Genomic DNA, 20,859 nt, shown 5'->3' on the forward strand with positions numbered 1-20,859 from the left:
GAAGTTTTAGTCACTGCAGGAAATTTTCTTCAGTAATGAAATTAAAGCATTAATTCAGTTTTCTGCTTTGTTTTTTTTTAATTGTCATTATCTGTCTGATTTTTTTCCCCCTCTCTTAATTGAAAATCCAGGGAGGAAAGAACGTGAAGGAGTGAGTGAGAACCTTATTGCTAACTGACAACTGTTCCTGCCAAGAACTTGGGTGAAGCAGGATGGTCATAAGAGGAGGCTTTTAGAGTATTTCTCAAGCTTTAATTCCTAAATTCTAGTTGGATGATCATAAAGCTCCTCATTAGAAGGAAGTGTCTGCTTTGTTTCTGATGCCTGTAAATAGTTCTTTGGGAAATGCATTTATTAGAGGAAATACTCTTTACCTCTGTTTCTAGGCTGCCACTGTAGGTTTTGATGCCATAGCTCTCTCAAGGGTTGACACTTTCTGACATCTGGAGAGGCTCCACTGGGCATGCAGAAGTGTGATGAATGCTTTTAGAAAATGGAGATCAGGAAGTGGGTTTATCAAGGTTTGATAAGTAAGTTTCAACTGTCACTTCTTTAATCTTTTGCAGTGAAATAATTATTTCTTTTGTTATTTCACTACCATGAAAAAAGCAAGCTTTGCCTGAAGTGCCATTGACAGATGCTCCACACGTTCTTCAGAGTCTTCCTGCTACAGAGCAATGCTCTTTTCTGTTATTTTACCTGAATTTGGTTATATGAACAAGGAGGCCATACCTCTATGCTGCACCAACCAGATCTGTTGCCAGCAACGTATCATCACATTTGAGAAATGGTAAATGCATTTTAACTAGCAGAAGGTAAGGAGTGAACTGCATTTTTAAATACAAAATACCCGGAATATGTAGTTGTTTAACCAAAAACTCTAACCAAATAATTATGCTGCAATATTTGTAGCTGTGCAAATACACTTTTCACTGCAGATTTGTCAGTTGTGACAAGCTGTAAATGTCTTCCATAGAAGATTCTTCCTTTCTCATTTAGAACTCGCTCTTTGTTTCCAGAGGGAACGGAACACTGAAGTCAGTGTATGCTTTTAGACATGAAACAGAGATATATTATTGCAGTTCCTGATACAGAATCAAAATGTGATGCTTCTCTTTCTGTACTGTCAGGAGTGCAATATCTTGCATATTTGCTTATAAAAAGCATACTTGGCTAAACTGAAAAGACACAAGATAGCAATGCAGTTCCCGGGTTTCTGTGTATTGACGGAGTAAGAAAATGTGTTTTGTACAACTTACAAGCCACTTTTTACTTCTAAATGTAAAATTGTGTGTGTGAGTATATTGTACTTTGTTTAAATGCTCTTCCCAAACTGCAGGCAAAAGAACCCTCTGTTGTTCTGAGAACTGTCTCCCCTCATGCGTTTACCAGTGTGGCTCTACCAAGAACCAAGTTTTAATTTTTGCTCCAAATCAGATAACTATTCCGTGCGACTCCAAAATGAAAAAGAGGAGGAGCTGAAAGGAGGATTATTGTTAGGCCTAAGAACAGATGTAAATGTATGCCTTTGGAATAGGAGAGGCCGTAGCAAGGGTTTTAAGACACAATCACAGATTTGTCATATAGGCAATCAGTAGATGAGGCTTGTCATATTGGCTGTTCTTCTGATAAAATTGCATTGAATGTGAAGAGAAATTGAATCCGTCATGTTTCCTGGCACAGAATAGCATCCTTCTTATTGATCAGAAAAAGTATGAGGGCAGAAAGGACTTTCTATGCTCATCTGTCTTCTCGGTATCATTCTTTTCAATCCTAATCCTTTGAGGTAACTCCAGGTTTTGTAAATTATTGCAAAATACTTGGTCAAGCTCAAATGGGTCACAGTTCCCTCTGTCGCTCGTTTCTCCACCATCGGCACTTCCTCTTTGGTCGGTTGGTAACTGCAGCCAGTTTTCACACCTTTTGCCTGGGGAAATCTGTATCCAGTGCAGCTGGTCTGGCACAGAGACAGCATTGGCTTGTACCTTCCACCAGCCTCTCCTGCTAGCTCCTTTTACCCACTCAAGAGATTCCCCACAATAGCCACGCTGTGGAAAGACCATGAAAGTCTTTAAAACATTTAAAAAAAATTACTAGGTTATGGAACATCCTTCCCTGCAGTGTCTCTGTCTGAAAGAAGGGTTTGCCACCCTGCTGTCTGCTCTGGGATGACATACTAAGGCAAGGCCTAGTGAAGTCCTTGATTCCAATCAGTCATATATAGAGTAGCATATGTTTAGAAAATATGTCATTAATTTCTGCGGGGTAGGAAATGTCAGCGTTTGCCCTCTTAATTGGTGCTGAGATGTAATGACCCTTTATACAACCAATGATAATTAAGTGTCCTAGTCAGCCCGATATACTCCAACATAGATACTTGACTCATTTCCACAATGAATCAGAGTTTAAAAAAAAAAAAAAGTTTAGTTTCATTTTTCACCTTTTCTTAACTAACTAGTCACAAGTACATTCATGTCAGTCTAGCATTTACAGAAGGGAGAAGAGGAAGAGTAAACACGCAATCAGGAAAATCCCCACGGAGCACTTCAGTCAATGTCAGGCACAGTTTCAGCAAGAGTAACCCAGCGAGAATGTGCGGAGTAACACATCATTTGACATTGTCAAAAGCATGACAAAGGAGAAGGAAAGATTAATATGAATTCTTGCTGAAGCCTTTGATGTAAGTTATTAAACTTTAGTCCAGTTCCGATTTCTGGACCACTCAAAAACCTTTGCCATAGTTGCTCACCTTTACCTGTAGTGACTTGCTTTAAAGGGGTTGGATCAAGATAACAGAAATGAGGTTGTTTGTCCCACAATGACACCGAGAAGGGCAGAGGATAAAGAAATAATCTGTGAGGAAGTACATGTCATGCTGCCTACTTTTTGATCTTTAAAAAGATATTTTTATCAGTCTTCATAGTGTTATCTGAAAACGGGGATGCCTGGGTGTCTTTCAATTTCTGCCTTTTTGTGGCTTAATCCAGTAGAATTTAAACAGCAGTGAGAAGCATCTGTATGTGGACAAGGGAGCAAGCCGTGATGCAGACGGTGTAAAAGGCAGCAGAGAGGACATGGAAGCTCGTGTATTACTGAGTCAGGAGAGTCATCTTCATTTTGAAGGATGATCCCCTAAGAGCTACATGAGGCACTGCATAACAGCAGCTAAATTAAACTGAGCCCTTCTCATGGCTTAGGCTGGACCCGGACATAAAATGGCACCCCAGCATCCTGCTTAGGTAAGATTTCCTGGTCCTGCTGCGCTTTTACCAGGTTCCTGGTGTGTCAGTCATTCCCCATAGTGATGCTCAGTCCCATAATTTCAGGGATGTGTGCCAGACCGGTAACACCTGCAAGAGCCTGACGGTGCCAGTGAGTGACTGGGTGTTGTGAGATTGGACAGAGATCTTGTATATCAGGTAACGCACTAGAAAGACCAGAGGTAGAAATCGCTGCCAGTGATGACGTGAGGATGAGAGCAATAGGTGAGGGAGTTTGCATGTTGAGTCTTTAAACCCTCTTACGTTACCAGGAAAAGCTCACTTAGCCTAAGTCAGCTAAGAGCAAACGTGAAGTGCAGTATTAACATCCGAACTCTGTCTCAGGCAGGGGATGGGGTCTGCTTTCGCTTTGATTGAGTCCGTGGCTTTTACTCTGTAAGACAAAAGCATTTCTCATTCTCTCCTGCTGTCTGCTTCGGCAGTCCTCGCTGTTGGGTGCGCCTCTATGCTGGCCTGGGGAGTATAGTGAGTGATTAGAGTCCAAACCAGCACTGGTGTGAGCAGACACATTGTGTAGGGATGCCTTAGGCTGGCCTCCACGTTCTGGGGCTGCTGATACAGGAGGCTGAGCTCTAACAGGAGCCACTCTTCTGGTAAGAGTCACTGAAGTAGCCAAATCTCTTCCAATAGTCTTCAAAAAATGTGGACTCTGGAACACACTGCCTAGTAATGGCTTCACCAGTACTGTAGAGACTGTACCTATGCACGCTACAGCATTTGATGCACTTTCCTGTATGCCCTTTTAGCTTTTTTCATCATGTCCATCTTTTAGCTGCGTCATTAGGCTTAGAAAGTCTCTCCTTTTGTCTTCCAAAACAGTCCTGAAGGTCTTGTTCAGAATCATCGTTCTTTGTCTTGCAGGTGTGACCAACCTGTTTTGCTCTTCAGGTGTATGTGCTCAGATATATTACAACCTTAGTTTCATTTCATCTACTTTCCCATACGTAGGCCACTTGCTACCCGCGATCTGTGGTGTCACCAACCCCCATGATCACAGCATGGAGGCTCCTTTTTGCACGGGGCTCTGATCCCTAGGGGTGCCGGTGTGGCAGGTCTGCCTGCTTGGTTATTGTCCATTCAGAAATGCTCAGAGGTAAATGTGGGTTTTGGAGACGTGCACTGACATGTCTCTTCTGAAGAGCAGGATGGGAAGCAGAGAGGAGTATAACATACTGGAGGAATGTTCGCTTCCGTTGGAATGCTGAGACCCTGGTGATCAGAGCACGAGAAGGAGGGTTCCTGGCTCGGTGGTCTCTTTGCCCATTTCTGTGACTATTTGCTTGTTTGCTGAGAAATGACTTACAGCCCATGTGAGACACAAACATCCCTTTATCACGCAGCTTGTATCACCCTAATGGAATTCTGTCAGCTGAGGATAAAATGTGGACTGAGAAAGCAATTATAGAGTGAATCTCCTAGCTGCAGGAAGAGCTGAGAGATGGGGACAGAGTGCCCAGCTGGAGTAATTTCCTGTCCGACTGGCCTCTAAATCTTGCTGGGAAGAGATCAGTTTTCCACCCTTGTCTAATAGCATCAGCTCCAGCCACCCTGGCTCAGGACCCTGTGAAGTGCTGTGGTGTTGAGATCTAGGCGTAAAAGGAAACATTTGCAGTTCGCGACTTTTTTCTTACTGACCAAGAAATTACTGGGAAATGGGAAAGCAAGGCCACAGACCTTCTGTCTGATGGCTCTCTAGTGTTCCTGTTCTTACCTCCTGGTTGATGGAGAGGACTGACCATCCCAGTGATCAGCAGGGTAGGAGTTTCCCACCCTGGACTATTGCTTCCAACACTGCACGATCCTCCACCCCATAGCTGACTCCTTTGGCTTTAATTAGGAGGGGAAGAGCCACAACCTCATGATCTGCTAGCAGCCTTCCCAAGGTCCCAGTTACACAGTGAGGCCACAGTGAAATCCTGCCCTTAGCTTCCAACTTGCTCAAGGTCTCTTTGGTGTCACTAGAATCAACTTGACTCACAAATTCTTGGTGCACATCTCAGCTCTGTTGCTCGTGGGCCTTCCAAAAATGTCAGCATGCAGAGATTTTGTGCAGCTTTCCCAAGAGGGTGGGCATTCTGGGGAACCACAAGCCTAAAGAGGTGTCTCAGAGATACGTCTAACGCGTGCTCAACTCTTTCCCCTTATAAGTGATCTGTTGTTTCAGAGCTCAGTTGCTTGTGTTCAGTAGTGTATCTGGATCTAGCTGGAAAAGGAACCTCACAGCGGTTTTTGCGAGTTCACTGTGCTGGGCTAAGTGTGCAGAGGTGAATGTCGGAAAACGCTAAAGGAACTTAGAAATAGCCGTGCCTCCATCTTCTCAGCAAAGCAGCCGGTTGCTACCTGAAAGTCGTCTGGCCCTGGAGGAGGCCGGGGGTGGGTGCGGTGCTAAAGAGGAGCTTTAGATCTGGGCACTGCATCTCGGAGCCATTGTAAGGGCCGGGAGGAGCCTGGCGCTCGGCTTGAGTGCGTGAGCCCAGCTGAGTCTTACGGACAGAACTGATCTCCAAGCTGTGTCCCAGTCAGTACAGCTGGAGATGTTGGTCGAAGGCTCAGAGGGAAAGCAAGCGTGGTATGCATGAGGGTAGGGAATACGGAAGAAGCTGCTACGGCTGTGAAGGTTTCTCAGGCAAATGACTCTTCACCCAAGAGGAGCATTGTACTTTGGGTGAAGAGATGGTTCCTGTGGTAAAGATAATGAACGGGGAGCAGTTGAGCCCTTTTATCTTTTTCACTAAGCTTTCTCTTCTGCCTGATGGCAGCGTAAGGTGGCTGCCAGAATAGCCGTTTCTGTCTGTAACAAGCTGGGGAAAGAACTTTCATCCTGAGCAAAAGAGAGCTTTCATCTTTCATCAGAACGGGCGAGGACGGAGGCAGCAGCGGCGCAGCAGCTTTACTGAGCGTACAGAGCGGTTGGCAAAAATGACTCAGCCAGCACCGCGAGCTGAGCTGAGGCACCGAGGACTGCCGCCCTGCTCGCTTACAAGTGTGGCTTAGCCAGCGTAAAACACTGATGGTTCCTGCCTGTTACTCGTGGTGCTCTGCTCCCATTCGTCAAAGGTTTTCCTGGCTGCCTTCTGCAATTACACACCTTTTTCTTCAACCTCACAAAAGTCAGACCAGGTTACACAGGGCTTCATCCAGCTCGGCCCGGAAAACCTCTAGGGATGGAGGCTGCACAACCTCTCAGGGCAATCTGTTTTAATACTTGACTGTCCTAATAGGGAAAAGTTTTTCCTTTGACACGTGATAATCTAGACTTTCCATGGCTGGTTAAAGGCCTAGATCAGTGTGGATAACACTTCTGGCCTGGCAGAAAGGTCACCTCTGCTGTAGTTATCTCGCTGTATAATAATAATTTCAGTCTCCCAACTATAATTTCAGATTTGCAGATTAGCGGGTGTCTTACGATCTGCCTCTTTCCTGGTCTGCTGGAGGCACTGCTAAAAATAAAGTAGCGAAGCTTCCTGAAATGGGATAAGCCTGAACAGTGGTAAAAACTAATCTACAATGAATGTCAGTTCTGGCTCGCTTCCAAAGGAGTGTTTTTGGATGGCTTGCTATATACTGGAAATTGTTTGGTAAGGATTAGTTGGTGAACAGATGAATCAAACTGACATTTCCATTACCAAGAAGAGATCTGTCTGTGGCCAGAATTCATGGAAAAGTACGTGGGATGATAGTAAGACTTTTCATTTTGTTTTATATTGTCAGAGAAGTGAAATCACTCCTATTATTCATCTCTCTGGGGTGGTAACGTATCTGAATATTGACACAAAATGGGAGATCTGATCAAAACCCACTGACCCAGGAAGACATTCATATGTATTTTAATCACTCTCTTCAGGGCATTGAGAAAATGTACCCTTGCCAAAAATCTGCAAGAAGCTAAGGTCTGCACTTCTCAGTACCGTACTTGAGTAGGTCAGTGCATGTTCCGTCCTTGAGTATTCTGCCCGAAGTCCTTTGGGATCCCCCAGTGTCGCTCTTTTTCCTGGGGGAGCAACGTTAAGGACCGAGGGAGATCTGCACCTTGGTCATCTGCTTGTGGGTTGAGACTAAGGGCCGGGGGACGGCTTGTTGGACCCTTGTTTGCCTGTCAAACTCCCAAGGGGAGGAGAGGTCCGTAGGGGAGGGCTCCAGCTCATGGGGGAAAAAGTAGCCACCTACAGAAACATACGGATCTGAGAAATGGAAGAGAGTCTCCAGAGGCAGTTTCACCTTGGGAAACAAAGATTGTAGATGTAATATGAAAATTACTGAGTTCAAGTTGAATTGGAGTGTGCAAGAAGAACTAGGTATATAAATGTATAGAAAACACATCATGAGAAGCAGGCGCTCATGCAGGGAGAATGGAGAAGGGCTTAATGGTAATTAATGGTATCACCCAAACCCCTGTGACTCAGATTTCAGGACAGATAATGCTGATAATTAATATTAAGATGTTGACAGTTGCCTAAACTAATTCTGCTATGTTTTAAGTCATAAACCAGACTTGTTTTGCAGAAACCGTTCACATTATTCAGGGATATTGTTATTAACAGTACGAAGGGGTAAGCATGAGGTCATAAAGTGTATGATTCAGTGACCCATTTTGACCACAGTTATGCATTAGAGATATTAATGAGAAGTCTGAAAAGTGAATTGGCAGTGCATGTAGATCTAACCACAGCAAAGGGCCCTCCGAAGCAGTGCCACAGAAACTTTGCCATTTATCTTCTTTATCCACTGATGCAGATGTAAATTAAGGTTCTACAGGCTGATTAGCCGGTGGAGAGCTCCTGTCTAGATGGTCTCCCAGCACAGTGCTTCCGGGAGAAGAAAACTCCTCAGCTTTTCCTTTGGCGGATCTGATCTGCAAGCGATTCCAGTGCAGGTTGCTTGTAAGGCTTCTTTCTTCTTTCTTTTTTTTTTTTGTTGTCGTGGTTGTCAGATGTTCGTTGTATCGCAATGGTCTTGTTTTTGCAGCACAGGTTTTATTATTCAATTTCTTTTACTGGAATACTGTCTGATCAGAGAGGTTGGACCAGTTGACCTCCAGAGGCTCTTTCCAGCCTAAACTATTCTGTGAGTCTATGACCAGTATGGGTCAGGACTCTGTTTAACGTAACTTATCTGCTGTGGAATCTGTTCTGCCAACAGAAGCCTACTGAGCCACAGCGTGGTGAATATTAATAGGTTGCTTATTTAATGCAATCAATCAGTACAAACTACAGACTGCCTGAGGCTGGAAAAAGTATTAATGTCCTCACACTTCTGACTAGACATCTGCTCCTAGAGATGACACAGGGGAAGATGACCTGTGCCGTGGCTCTTAGGTCCTCGGGTTACATGCAGGGATGAATACATAACAGAGAGTGCATGTTACCTGAGTAAGTGTAATGCTGATGAATCTCTGGTCTGGGTATGACTGGAGAATAGCAAATGTAATGCCTGTAGTTAAGAAAGGAAAGAAAAAATCATTTGGTCTGGTATTGGGTCTTCAGACTTGCAAGTACATGTTCAAGGAAAAAATAGGTTTATATAGTTTAATGGAGAATAGATGGAATGCAACATGGATTTATAGACTAATTTTTCACTATGTGTCTGATTGCCTTCTCTGCCTGTCTCTGTGAAGATGATAACATTTTTGGAGAGAAGGCTTATTTAGGCACGGTGCAAATCAGTACGAATTGTCCAAGACGAACAATGGCTGAATATTTTTAACAGTCAGAATAATGGGGCTGTGTAATTGCCTTTCTGTCTGAATACCAGGCAGCAAGACCTAAGGTCTTAAGACAGAGCATGCTTGTAACAGTACACGTTTCTGGCAAGCGCAGGAAGTCAAAAGTGAAAGCAAAAAAATTGCTTTCAGGCAATTTAAGATATTTAAGATACTGCTGGCTTACTTCTGTTACGCTGACTCAGTTTTGTTGCCCTCTAAGGAGAAGGGCTCTTTCTGCAGGTGTAGACATTCAGCCTTCACCCTCCTCTTCTCTTAGGAGTGGGTGACTATAGAAATAAAAACAGACTGGACACAGAAAAGCTCTTCAGAATTGTGGGAAGACAGCTGTGTGTCTCTCCCCAGCAAACCTAGGTAAGCTAAGCTAGCAAGGAAAGCTGAGACTTGTAAAAGGGAGCTGGCTGGAGGGAGGCATTCTTTTCCCAGTCCCTTGCTTTGGTTCTGTGACCGCCCCGAGGGCAGGCACTGGGCACAGCCCTGTGTATTGCCTGTAGCTACCTGGTAGTTTGCCAGATGCGGCTGTAGACCTTGGCTGTAGCGTGGTACGGAGAGGCTACGTGGGCAGAGTATGCGCCTGTGTCTGCACATCAGCTTGTAAGTAAAATAAATTGCTAATAATAAGGAGCTTAAAAAAATGTATTTGTAGGCCCAGCAGAGAACAGTGTAGGTTCATCATGCTGAAAGACAGGTAGCATCTCTCATACAAATGTCAACACATCCTTATGCAGAAGAGCGTGTCCTCTCAGTGTACTGCCCCTTCCCATCCTCCAAAGATGTCTGGAGCTGTGGTGACACGAGGAATGATCTGCCTTTTTTTTTTTTTTCTCCTCCCCCCCTGTTGTTTTTGGAATAACCTTAAGTGGATTATATCCCAGCAGAGGGAAAGGTAGGCTGAACTCACAGGTTACCTTTTGCTCATCTTGCCATCCTCAGTGGCCTGGCAGGGAACAGCAGCAGTGTGCAGGATGGACATGGTCTGGGTTTTGATGTTATTTGTCACATCAAGACCAGAGAAATGACTGTTTCCAAGAAGTGTCAATGACTCTGAAAGTGGGTGGGTGAACCAGTAGGGTAGGGAAGCAGTATCTTCCATTGGTACTGAGCAAAATGGCACAAGAACATCCCCTCCACCCCTCCATCCTCACCAGATCTTTACAAAATGAGCTACAAGGCCAGCCCCGTGAGCAGAACCTGATGGATGAACTGTTGTTCATCCATTGCACTTTGCTGGGTCCGAGATGGGGAGGAAGAAGCTCCAGGGCCATTTTCCTCTGTGTCCTCCATGACCAGCAGCCTCCTCCCCTTGGGGCAGGCCCCATAACAGCGGGCACCTTGTGGGGCCTTTCGGCATCATTGTCATGGGAAGGCACAGCACAGTTTTTAACACAAGTGAGCTGGTCTGTCGGCTCAGTCATCAGAGGTTGGGAGAGGTGGGGGTCACAGACCTGTTTCACTGGTGGGTTGGTGATTTAGGGGCATATTGCACGCTCTTACGCCCTGGCCCCCAGTTAGAATGGAGACCTGCTTGGCTGCCCTGCAGCTGCTGACCTCCGCGCCCTGGTTTTCTTCCCGTGTAACCCAGGATCGTGGGCAGAGGAGGGTGGTTTGCTGCATGCCTAGGTCCCGTCTCAGTGTGTATTCAAGTTGTGATTGTTGGATTGATTTGATGTGCAAAGCTTCTTTAGAAAATAAATAAATAAAAAGAACAGGCACCATTTTCTAACAAGTAATGTCATTTAATGAATGATACTCTAGAAAATAGAAACTACCCAGATGCTCGTTGATCTGTTTGGGGCTGGAAGAAGGCCCTTGCTTGGATATACAATGTCTTCTCTGGATTATTTTATCAGCATTTGTAGTTGCTGGAAACAAAGAAATGTTCGTATATTGAAAGAGACGCTGAGGGAGCAATTTTTTTCTAAAATGTGGGTAGTATGCAGAATGCCTTCCCACCCTGTCTTATTGGGCAAGTGGCATGAAGGGCTCAGAGCTCACCAGTATCTTTACAGATGTTTCATACCTAAAAGGGGTGGACTCAACCAACGGTACCTACCACAGTTCAGTCCTCTCAAATCATCGGAGACCTCTCACTTTGCAGAGCATCTTGTGGGCTCCGGTGGTATTGCACCTCTTTCTGGGTGCTTTTCTGCACATGTTGTGTCTCTTCCCTCAAAGTCTGGCTGCTAATTCCAGGGAATATGCTTTTCAGAATGTCACAGTACACCGTGTACAGCTCTGGGTCTATTTTGGGCTTGGGCAGAGATCGGGAGTTGCAGGCCTGTTCAGTGACTGAGTGCTGTAGCAAGTAGACATCGCTGAAGAGTGCAGTTAGAATCTTGTGTGCAGCCTTGTAAGGGTCATCTTCAAACTGCACCATTGCCTTGAGCTCCATCAGGGTGTAGCCGTTGTAACGCTTGCTGTCTTCGGCCAGAGGCTGCACAGTCTCACCAATGTGCCTCACTTTCCACTTCAGGCATTTCAGTTCTTCTTTTACATCCTCTAGTTCTTTCTCCATGGCTTGGAATTCCTTCGTGGTTACAAATCTCCTGCCAAGGAAAGAAGTGGCAGACACAGTGTGGAGTTCAGAGGCTCACAGGAGTGAAATCAACCCAGCTTGTCTGGGGTCGGACCACAGAGCCTGAGGTTTGGGAAGGGAGATACCGGCCATGTCACTGAATACCATCCCCAGCTCTCACCTGTCAGGCTTCATAGTAACAGCAGAGGTTCTCTCTGCTAGTATAGGGAGAGATGTGCTTTCTCATTTGGAAGGAAATGAGGCACCTTGAAACTGTGCTGTTGGAGGAGCTGAGGTTGATAACCTGGCCCAGGGATGGTCTGTAATCAGGTCTGGAAAGCTAAATGAATGTATGGAAAATATGGTGGTTTGCTTCTTGGATAACAGGGTTTAGTGGGAGCACAGGGTAGTTGCTGGAAAACAAACACCTGGAACATCTAAATCATAAAAGATACTTAACTTTTTTCTACAAGGGGCTCTTAATGACCCTGTACCAAGTTGAGTCATTTGAGGACTTAAACATGTGTATGATCTGGATACGTACCTTTCATGATCAGGATCTTCCAGATCTGATTCAAAACCCTTTCCTGTATTCTTTAACCCAGTTTTAGAGTAGCCAGGAGACTGGGAACTATCTTCAGGAGTCATTGTTGCTGGAGGCCTTGTGCTTTTCCTGGTTGGGGTCAGTGTGTGATCTGATGCTGAAGCTTGTACGTTTTGTGCTGTGTGAGGACAAAAAGTGTAGAAGGAAGTTGCATTGATCCCTGGACTGACTGGAGAGGAGTCAGAGTATTGCTGTGGCTTGGCTGAGCTGGGTGTTAGACTGAGCCTGGGGCTGGCTAGGCAAGATGCTGGAATAGTCCTTGCTCCAAGTGGGCTGGAACACGATATTGCTAAACTTTTATCTCTTTGCTCAAGTGGTTGAGGGTTTGGTGATTCTCCTGGGGCCAATCTAGTGATGGAGGCAATGTCCAGCAGGGTTTGATCCTGAACCATGGAGAACTGGCTGGTCGATTCTGATGAAAGTGAAGAGGAAGAGCTGCTTGATGTGTCGCTGGAAGAGCTTGACATAGCGAATGGGGGTATTTTCTGAGCATTATGGTCACTCCTGTTCTTCTGTGTGCTAGTGGCATTTAGAGCTGGGTGTTGTGAAGCCCTAAAGAAAGACAAACACACACTTTTTTTTTTTTTTCCTCTGGACTGGGCTAATGGCTTATAAGACAATTTTGGGACAATTTTTAAGCCTGTTTCCTATAACTGCGTTTCCCCATAGGCTGATTTACTTCTCATGTCTGTGTAAAACCCTCTGCTTGTCACGTCCAACAACAAAGTGTTGGAGAATAAGGCACATAAATTCAGGACCAGTTCCTCCCTGGTGCCAACTGAGCATTTGTCAGCTATCATCAGTGTGATAACACTGGCACATCAGTGTTCTCCTTCCCAAAAGTCATACAGCTCTATGAGAACCAAGGATTTGGTGCTGGGGAAGGACAGAAAGGGAAGCAAGCTACTGGCACATTGACTGTGACAAATTCCAGTAAGAACGCAAAAGGATAAAACCTGGCTTGCAGGCTGCCACAGCACCTGCCCTTGGTCAGCCCTGCAAAGTGTGAAGACCTACCTTCACCTTAGACCCACACGCTTTAGTCTCCTGGTAGCTCTGCATGGTTACCCAGTGAAATAGGGGAAAAATAAATAAGTAGGCAAGATAAAAACAGAAGGGCAGCACAGAATGACATCGTTGTTCCTGTGGTGACATTGTAGGACATTTCTTTTGTACAGCTCAGTGTGTTAAGGACTTTTCTTCCCCCACCTAAGCTGTAGACTGTGTACAGGGCTGACCAGCTATTCTAGGTGTCTGGAAATGCCAACCGTATGGGATGCCAGACTACCCCTCCTGAATATTGCTTCCCGTACTTTTCTCCTGGCTGCTGCCAGGCAGGAGAGATCTCAGTGCTCTTTTTTCTACGGCTAAGTTTTACTTAGTTTGGCAAGATTGATGGCAAGAGAAGAAGATGTACCCCTGTAGAATGGCATTGTCCTAATGGGTAGTGAATGCAGCTAGAAATGCCTTGACCTTGAAGGGGAACACAAACATACCCACTGTGCAGATCATGATTCAGGATTTCTAACAGCCAAAGGACATGACAAGCTTTTGCAGCAATACCAGTGATCAAGTGAGTCTTCTTGTGCATCTGGTGTATTCGTATTCCTCTTGTGGTGGAAGACAGCAGAAAATCCTGGTCTGGATGGGTTATACAAGATCTAGTCCATTAAGTCCTGTCCTGTTAGTACCGGTGGCTTGAATTAGCTACGTATTCACTTCTCTGCCTCTCTGCACTTTTCTCAGTGTTGGATGTGATTAAATGCCAAATTTTTAAGGTCCTAAAGAGCATGCCTCACACCTATTGGCTTCACTAGTGTTAATTAAGGCCCTTGCTAGATCACTGCATAATTATCAGGTTTAAATCAAATTTAGAGTTTTTGTAATTGAAAAAGCAGACAATAACAGAGCTACTGCAGAAAAACAGAGCCAAAAAAGAAGCGTAAAATGAGTTATATGAAAGACAGGAGAAAATCAAGAACACACACCCTCCCCCAGAAGTGCCGTGCTTTCATAAATGGGCTGAACAAGGGTAGAAGACAAGAATTGCCAACTAGATATGAGGAAAAGCTCTTTCCCCCTGAGGGTGTTCAAACACTGGTAGAGAGGCCAAGAGAGGTATTGGGATCTCCATCCTTGGAGGTATTCAGAACGCAGCTGGACAAGGAACTAAGCAGCCTGATCCAGCCTGGTCTAATGGACATGCTGTGAGCGAGGGACTGGACTAGAGCCCTCCAGAGGCCCTGTCCACCCTGTGTTATTCTGTGATTCAGTGATTCTGCCTAGCTATGAAAATAACCTGTTTCGCCCACAGTTTGCCTCTCTCCTTTCATTTCCCGCCCCCCCCCCGAGTCCCCTCTCACTATCCATTGGAGCCTCTGGGCCGTCCCCGTCCATATTGACTTTATAGTGCCTGTTGCAGGAAAGTCCTTCATAAATAAAAAGGTTTTTAAAGGAAAAACAGTGCTACTTGCAGCCCTCTGGCTCAGCTGGGCTGCTACCCCTTCTTTGCCGAAGTCAGAGTCGGTAGCTCAGGCCTTTGGAAAAGTGGGCTGTGGGGTGAGGGTAGCTAGAGCAAACCCCATTTCAAGGCAACTAAAATAAAAACGTAACTTTTTTGTTAAAAATATGTGTATTTGTCCTCAAATATCTTACAGTGTAAAACTATCTGAACATTAAGTGAGCAACAATCCCTACCTGCTTTCTGGAGGGAAAATATAATACGCACAGTAACTGAAAGGCTATTTGGGTGCGTATACAATATGAAAAACTTCATTACACAACTCTAGCAGTGTTGGACAGGGCTGGCTTTTTTGTGGTGGGGTTTGGGTTGATTTTTTTTTTTTTTTTGCACAAATCCAGGATTAGCTGTAGGAGATGGAACACTTATTGAAAGATGCAATTTAAAAGAGTGACAGAAAACACGTTTCATAACTAATCTCACTGAAATTTATGTAAGAAATGTTTCCAATTCATCTGTGCACTGGAGAAAACAAAAAGTATTATAATCACTTTATTTTGCTCTCCTTTTCCACCCTTTAATTTTCACTGGCTGCAGTACTAAACATGGGACTGAATTTCCTTTTATCATCATGCTTATCTCAGAAGCAGAGGAGCTGGTTGCTTAAGAAGCAATCTGAAGCTTGTTAAAGCAAAACGTCAGTCTGGATTTTAGCAGAGGTAAATGAGGACAGAACTGAGACCTGTAACTTTGGAGTTTCCTAGTGGGCAAGGGTTTGCCTGAAGACAGGAATGCAGTTCCCATTGCTTTCAATATAGCAAGGCTGGATCTTAGATCTGTAACCACATGCTTTATCAGAGGGGTTTTTTTTCCACCTGTTTTTATGTAGTGAATCACCATGAACTGAATAAATTACAGGAAGAATTGCAAGACCTGGAGTTGAAATCAATGCTGACATGAAATAGGAAGGTGATTGCAGCTGTCAGGTACCTCCACAAGGCGAAACCTTGACTCAACTTTGAGCGACACTTCAAATGCATCAAGCCCTCGTTGTCTGCCTTCTTCCAGCCCCGTGCTGCTCAGCATATAAAGCATGTTCCCCGTTGTCAGAGTGACCTTGTCTGCCGTCTGTGCCTTGCCCTCTCCAGCTGAGCTTGTGCAAGAGGCTTTTTGTAGCACTGAATTTGGAGACATCTGAAAGTTGCCTGCAAATCCAGCACCACCTTCCTTCTGTAGCAACCAAGAAAGAAACAGTGGATATTCTTTTTATATGAATCGTTTCCACCATGTTTTAAATTTAGAGTTCTTCTGATGATCTTGTTTGAATAGGAAAAAATGACAATATGCCTTACAGTGAAGCGCTGAGGGGCTGGTTGCATATATCTTACTGTAGACAGCCAGGGGTGGGAGGATGGTAGAAGAGCTGTGGGATGGACCCAGGGGAAATGCCTGCAGGGTGATGATATGAGAATAAAATATTTTTTTTTAAAAGCTCCCTCTTTGTCAGGTGACCCTCCTAAAATGCCCACACTGCCAAAACAGTGACTACATTATTTTTTTAATGCTGAATTAATTTTGAATAGTCTTTCAGTTTTCTACAAGAAGAGCTGGTGTCCTGGACCCTGGGTTTATCTGCCTCAAATAACAACCAAGGCTTTTAGCCACAGATAGTAAGAATATGCTGTTTCCTGCTCAGCTCTTCGCTCTTCTGAGCTACCCATCTCCTCTTTGGGTTTGCCACCATACTTGTCCCTCCTTGTCCTTTGTGACATTTCTCTCTTACCCCTTGTTCTACATCTATCATCCCTGATGGGGTCATGCCCTGTGGGTCCCAGGCACATTGATTTCGGCAGCAAGCTCATCATATTAATGCCTGGTGGTGGGAGAAGGCTGGAGGAGAGGGTAAAAGTGGCATGGACATACAGATGTCTGAAATCAGGTACAATTGCTGTCTGGATCCTAATAACAGTAACCATTTCTCGGTAATAAATAACTGCAACAACAAAAAAAATCCTGATGTGAAACTTTTGTCATTTTTGTGTAGCGACTGTGCACAATTGAGATCTCCCAGCCCTGCACAGCTGAAAGAAAAAGTGGAGGCCTCCAAGGTCAAAAGTGACAGCAACTAGACTATTAAGAGTGTTCAGAGCTTTGCATTGGAAATGCTAAGTTTGGTATGAAAAAAAAATGACTGGGGATATTAGATGTATAGGGGCCAGCACCATATGTTTGCACAGGAAGGCAGCTTGTTAAGAGCAGAGGATGCCAATTTATAGCTAGAACACCCTGATGCTGTTCTTAGCCTGGCTCAGGCAAGTTTAAACCCTGTTAAAGGAAAATTATAGTTTAGTGATGGACATTAAAGGGTTTAATATAGAATTATCAAGACTAAATATTGCATTGCCCCGATCAAGACTCTCTGGAACCAAAATTCTGATGAAATTTATAATTTAAGGCCAGCCTCAAAACGGATAGCTTAGTCTCGCCAACCTAAGAACCTGAGATCCTGCCCTGGTGCTGGCCTGGCATAAGGCCCTTTGTGCTACCTGTGCTCTCACAGTGCTCCTGGGCTGCTCACAAACCTTTAATATTCCTTCTTCTGAAATCACCTGGCCAGTTAGTGTTTGTATTCTATGATTGCTCAGTCTTGTTCTTTTATTTAAAGCTTTTACTGTTTCACTCTACAGCGGCACTTCCCCAAAACCCTTGCCTGTCCACAAGGACCAGATGCCCTGTTTTGTCTTTGTGGAAGGACAGAATAAAAGCGTGATGCCTCAGGATGAGTGAATATTCCTTATATGCTGTTTGGTTCAAATTAGAACAGCCTCAGAGCATTTCGAAGTGAGGGCAGCTGACAGGTCCTCCAGGGAATGAAATGCTGCTGGTTGAAGCGAAAAGCAGAAATAGCTTCTGATGGTAAGTCCTTGTGTCCTACTGGTACAGGACCACCTCTGTGTGAAGAGTTCAGAAAGACCTCAAGATGATCTGCCAGTATTTACCATCTGCCATCCTGAGCAGAAGTAATTAATGCTTTTTCCTCCCTATAAGCGTGAATAATGAAGATTCTGGAGCTTAAGTTGGATTCAAAAGTAAACTGTGAACAGAGAGCAGAACTTCACTCATGTCACTTTATTAATATTGATCAGATTTCATTACAGTAGGTAACTGATGTGAAGCTGAAAATTATGTAATATTGAAGAATGGCCACTGTTCTTTAACCTGATACTGGACTTTGCAGTTTGCTTTTACAGCGCTGTCAGCACACATATGGAGGTAAGCCCTGTGTCCTTTCAACTGAAGTACTGGGGCAGGGCTGGGGGTAGGAATAGAAACACCTGATGTCAAGAATTGTTATTTGTTCTTTGAAACAAAGACCTTTGGACAGTCTTCATAATGAAGTAAGCATGTTTGAGCACTAGCCAGTAGCTTGGTAGCTAGGGAATTTTCTTGGGAAATACGACCCGGATCCATTTTGTACTAACAGACATTTTCAGGACAGTGAAAATGAAGGATGTGGATCTACGTGTGGAAAGGTCCATAACCGACATGACATTTTCAAGGAGCAGGAGTTACCAAGTGAGTAACTTGGTTGAAAGCTGATCACAAACCAAGCTGGAGAGCAGTGCTAGCACTGTCATGCCTGTGGGGGGACCACCTGCAGTGACATTGGACTGGAGAGCTGTTCCAGCAGGTCTGATGAGGGATCAGGAACCTGAATTATTAGGGTTATGGACACCAAGCTTCCATGAGTATGTGGCTGAGATGTGCATCTCAGCAAGACAGAGGCAGTAAAATGCTATGAAGTACCCGCATTTTAACAGCGCAGAGTCAGCAAGTCGCTTTCCCAAGTCTCCCTCCTGATGAATGAAGAATCATTTGCTTTCTTTGCAAGGAAATAGATGCATGAAACTGCACACATCTTTCCTGGAGAGTAAAGGAAAAGTATAGTATTCAGAGCAGGGCAGGAGCCATGCTCTGATACTGCTTTGTACATTGAACCACCGATTCCCATAGATTAAAGCAAGAATTTTTGCAAATGCTGAATAAAAGCATAGCAATTTTCTGAGTAAGTGCAAGAAATGGCATTAATTATACTAATGTTATTGTCTAGCAAAGCTGCTTTCAATCATTTTTATATTCAATAGCATGCATCATCATGAATTGGTGATAAATATAGGTGAAAAAATGTAGTGATAATGAAAGTTATACAGGTGTAAATTAGAGCATATTTTTAAACTACTATGAAGTCACAGCTTCTTGAGATAACATAAAATTATAGGATATGTGCACATCCTAAATTGAATCCTGGAGAATTTTGTACTGTTTGTATGCTAGTTGATTATCATTTGAGTAGTGCTGTCTGGGAAAGTTACAAACCTCTATTTCCATAGCTTCCTACTCCAGACCTTATCCTTAACCCCAAAGAGCCAGCGTGGGGACGGTACAAGCCATTGTGTATCGGACATATTCGAGCCATGGTCACTTACTATTTGGGGAGCAGCTATGGAGGCACTGTAACCTCAGGTCCCCAGCCTCAGCCCTCTCCTCCTCAGTCCTGGAAAAGAGAATACAGAAGTAGCACCTTTAACAGAAACAAAGGCTGCTCCCAAATGTACAGAAATGGAAGGGTCAAAATCAGTAAGAGTACAACATACCTGGGCTCCTCCATCTATAGCCAGCCAGGCCCATTATGGAGATCGTAATGGTCTCAGGAAGGACTCGGTTCCATTGGCTTTGCCCCTCTCGGGGGAAAGCTCATGTAAAGGGGCCAGGGGGAATAGAAATGAGGGGCTCAGGGCTGCGTCTCTCCCACTCTTTCACTCTTCGGGATGAATCTAAGCGTCGGGAACTAACAGCATTGTACAGTACGTGTGTGTTGGAAGTGGGTGTGTTGCTAGTGCTACACCATTTAAGTGCCAGTCCGTGTAATTTTCCAGAAGGAACAGCTCTGCGGATAAACCTTCCTGTGTTGCAGAATAAAGTACAGAATAAATCCACGGCAGAAGGTTATACTCATCCCTGTGTGCTAATGAAAGGTGAATAGTCAGATTGGAAATTCTTACTGATGTCCATATGAAAAGATACTGAGACTGTAAATGGGAGGTACGGTAGGTCAGTACCTTAAAACCTGTTCAGATATCTAGGTGACCAAGCAGGAAATCAGAGCAAAAGGTTGGCATGTCTTTGGAAAGCATTGGTATGATCTGCACAATGTCTTGTATGAGTACAATGGAGTTAGAGAAAGCAAGCTGTGAGTAAGATACATCAGAGAAATGTAAAAAAAAAGGAAAAAATAGCTCGTGTGAATGATGGTTTGAAAAGTTCTGATTCTCATAGTCTTGGGAGTAGTCCTGAGTTATTACCTCTGCAATAGCTTTGGTCCCGCCATCTGTGTCAAACGGCTCCTAGCTCTTCACAACTACATTTTCTATCCCTGCAGAGACATTTTGTCCATACTGGTATCAATGGCAGCTTGAACTCAGTTCACTCTAGAACTTCACCAGTAGCATCTGCCTGATATTGGGTTGGTTTTGCAGATCAGAGTAAGGGCTCAGTCAGCAAGAAAAATGTGACATCAGCTGCAATGCCACAATGGGTGTTGATGGAGAGCTGCAAGTTGGCAAATGCTGTGCTATGGATGAGTGAACTGTGGAAGGCTGAATTACTTACGACATTTATTTGCTAATTCGTATGTTGGTTTAACAGCACCTAATAAGTGAGATTTGCTTCACAGGGAGCAAAGGGTTGGATATCAGACTGGAGACCGTCTCCCTCCGGTGCCAGGGAGGGCTAACCTCCTTACCTCTGTCTGCAGTGGCTTCAGTTCCAATGGGCCCCAACGCCCTGGACTCACGCAGCCTGACCAGGCATGGATGCGTTTCCGAAAGCTGCTACTCGTTCTCCACTTGTCAACAATAAAAGAGGGCAACGGGTGCTTCAAGTTTTCTCATATGACTTCACTGACATTTTATTCCTTGCTCGTGGCGGTGACTAGCTCTCCATGAGGAGCTCACCTGGAGCTGATTTCCACCCTGTCAGGGCCCCCATCCCTGACCCCAGGCCTCAATCCGCACATACTCTCACCCCAAGCCTCCACGTTCTCTTGCCCCAGATCTTCCTCCCCATAGCTACAACTGTCCTTGTTCCAGCAGCTGTGACTATTGCCCCAGGGTCTCCATCTGCCTCGCTAGCACTTTCTGCCTTTCCCCCAGCATACCAAAGCAGCAGAGAGAAAAAATTTCATTCTTTACCCGGAATCAAAGTCCACCAGAGTTCTGG

The 20,859-nt window shown here is 44.6% G+C and overlaps 1 protein-coding gene across 1 annotated transcript in view; it reads right to left on the bottom strand.

Annotated features, from left to right (window-relative positions):
* Window positions 1-12,648: 12,648 nt before the first annotated feature.
* Window positions 12,649-20,859, bottom strand: part of GSG1L (GSG1-like) — a 54,690-nt gene continuing 46,479 nt past the window's right edge. The window contains exons 6-7 of the mRNA XM_010281491.1: window positions 19,068-19,135; window positions 12,649-12,671 (exon numbers count right to left, since the gene is read on the bottom strand). Of these exons, the coding sequence (XP_010279793.1) occupies window positions 12,649-12,671; window positions 19,068-19,135 (91 nt within the window). The remainder of the gene's footprint in view (window positions 12,672-19,067; window positions 19,136-20,859) is intronic.

Source organism: Phaethon lepturus, unplaced genomic scaffold (assembly GCF_000687285.1).
Source record: "Phaethon lepturus isolate BGI_N335 unplaced genomic scaffold, ASM68728v1 scaffold11992, whole genome shotgun sequence".
Lineage (NCBI taxonomy): Eukaryota > Metazoa > Chordata > Aves > Phaethontiformes > Phaethontidae > Phaethon > Phaethon lepturus.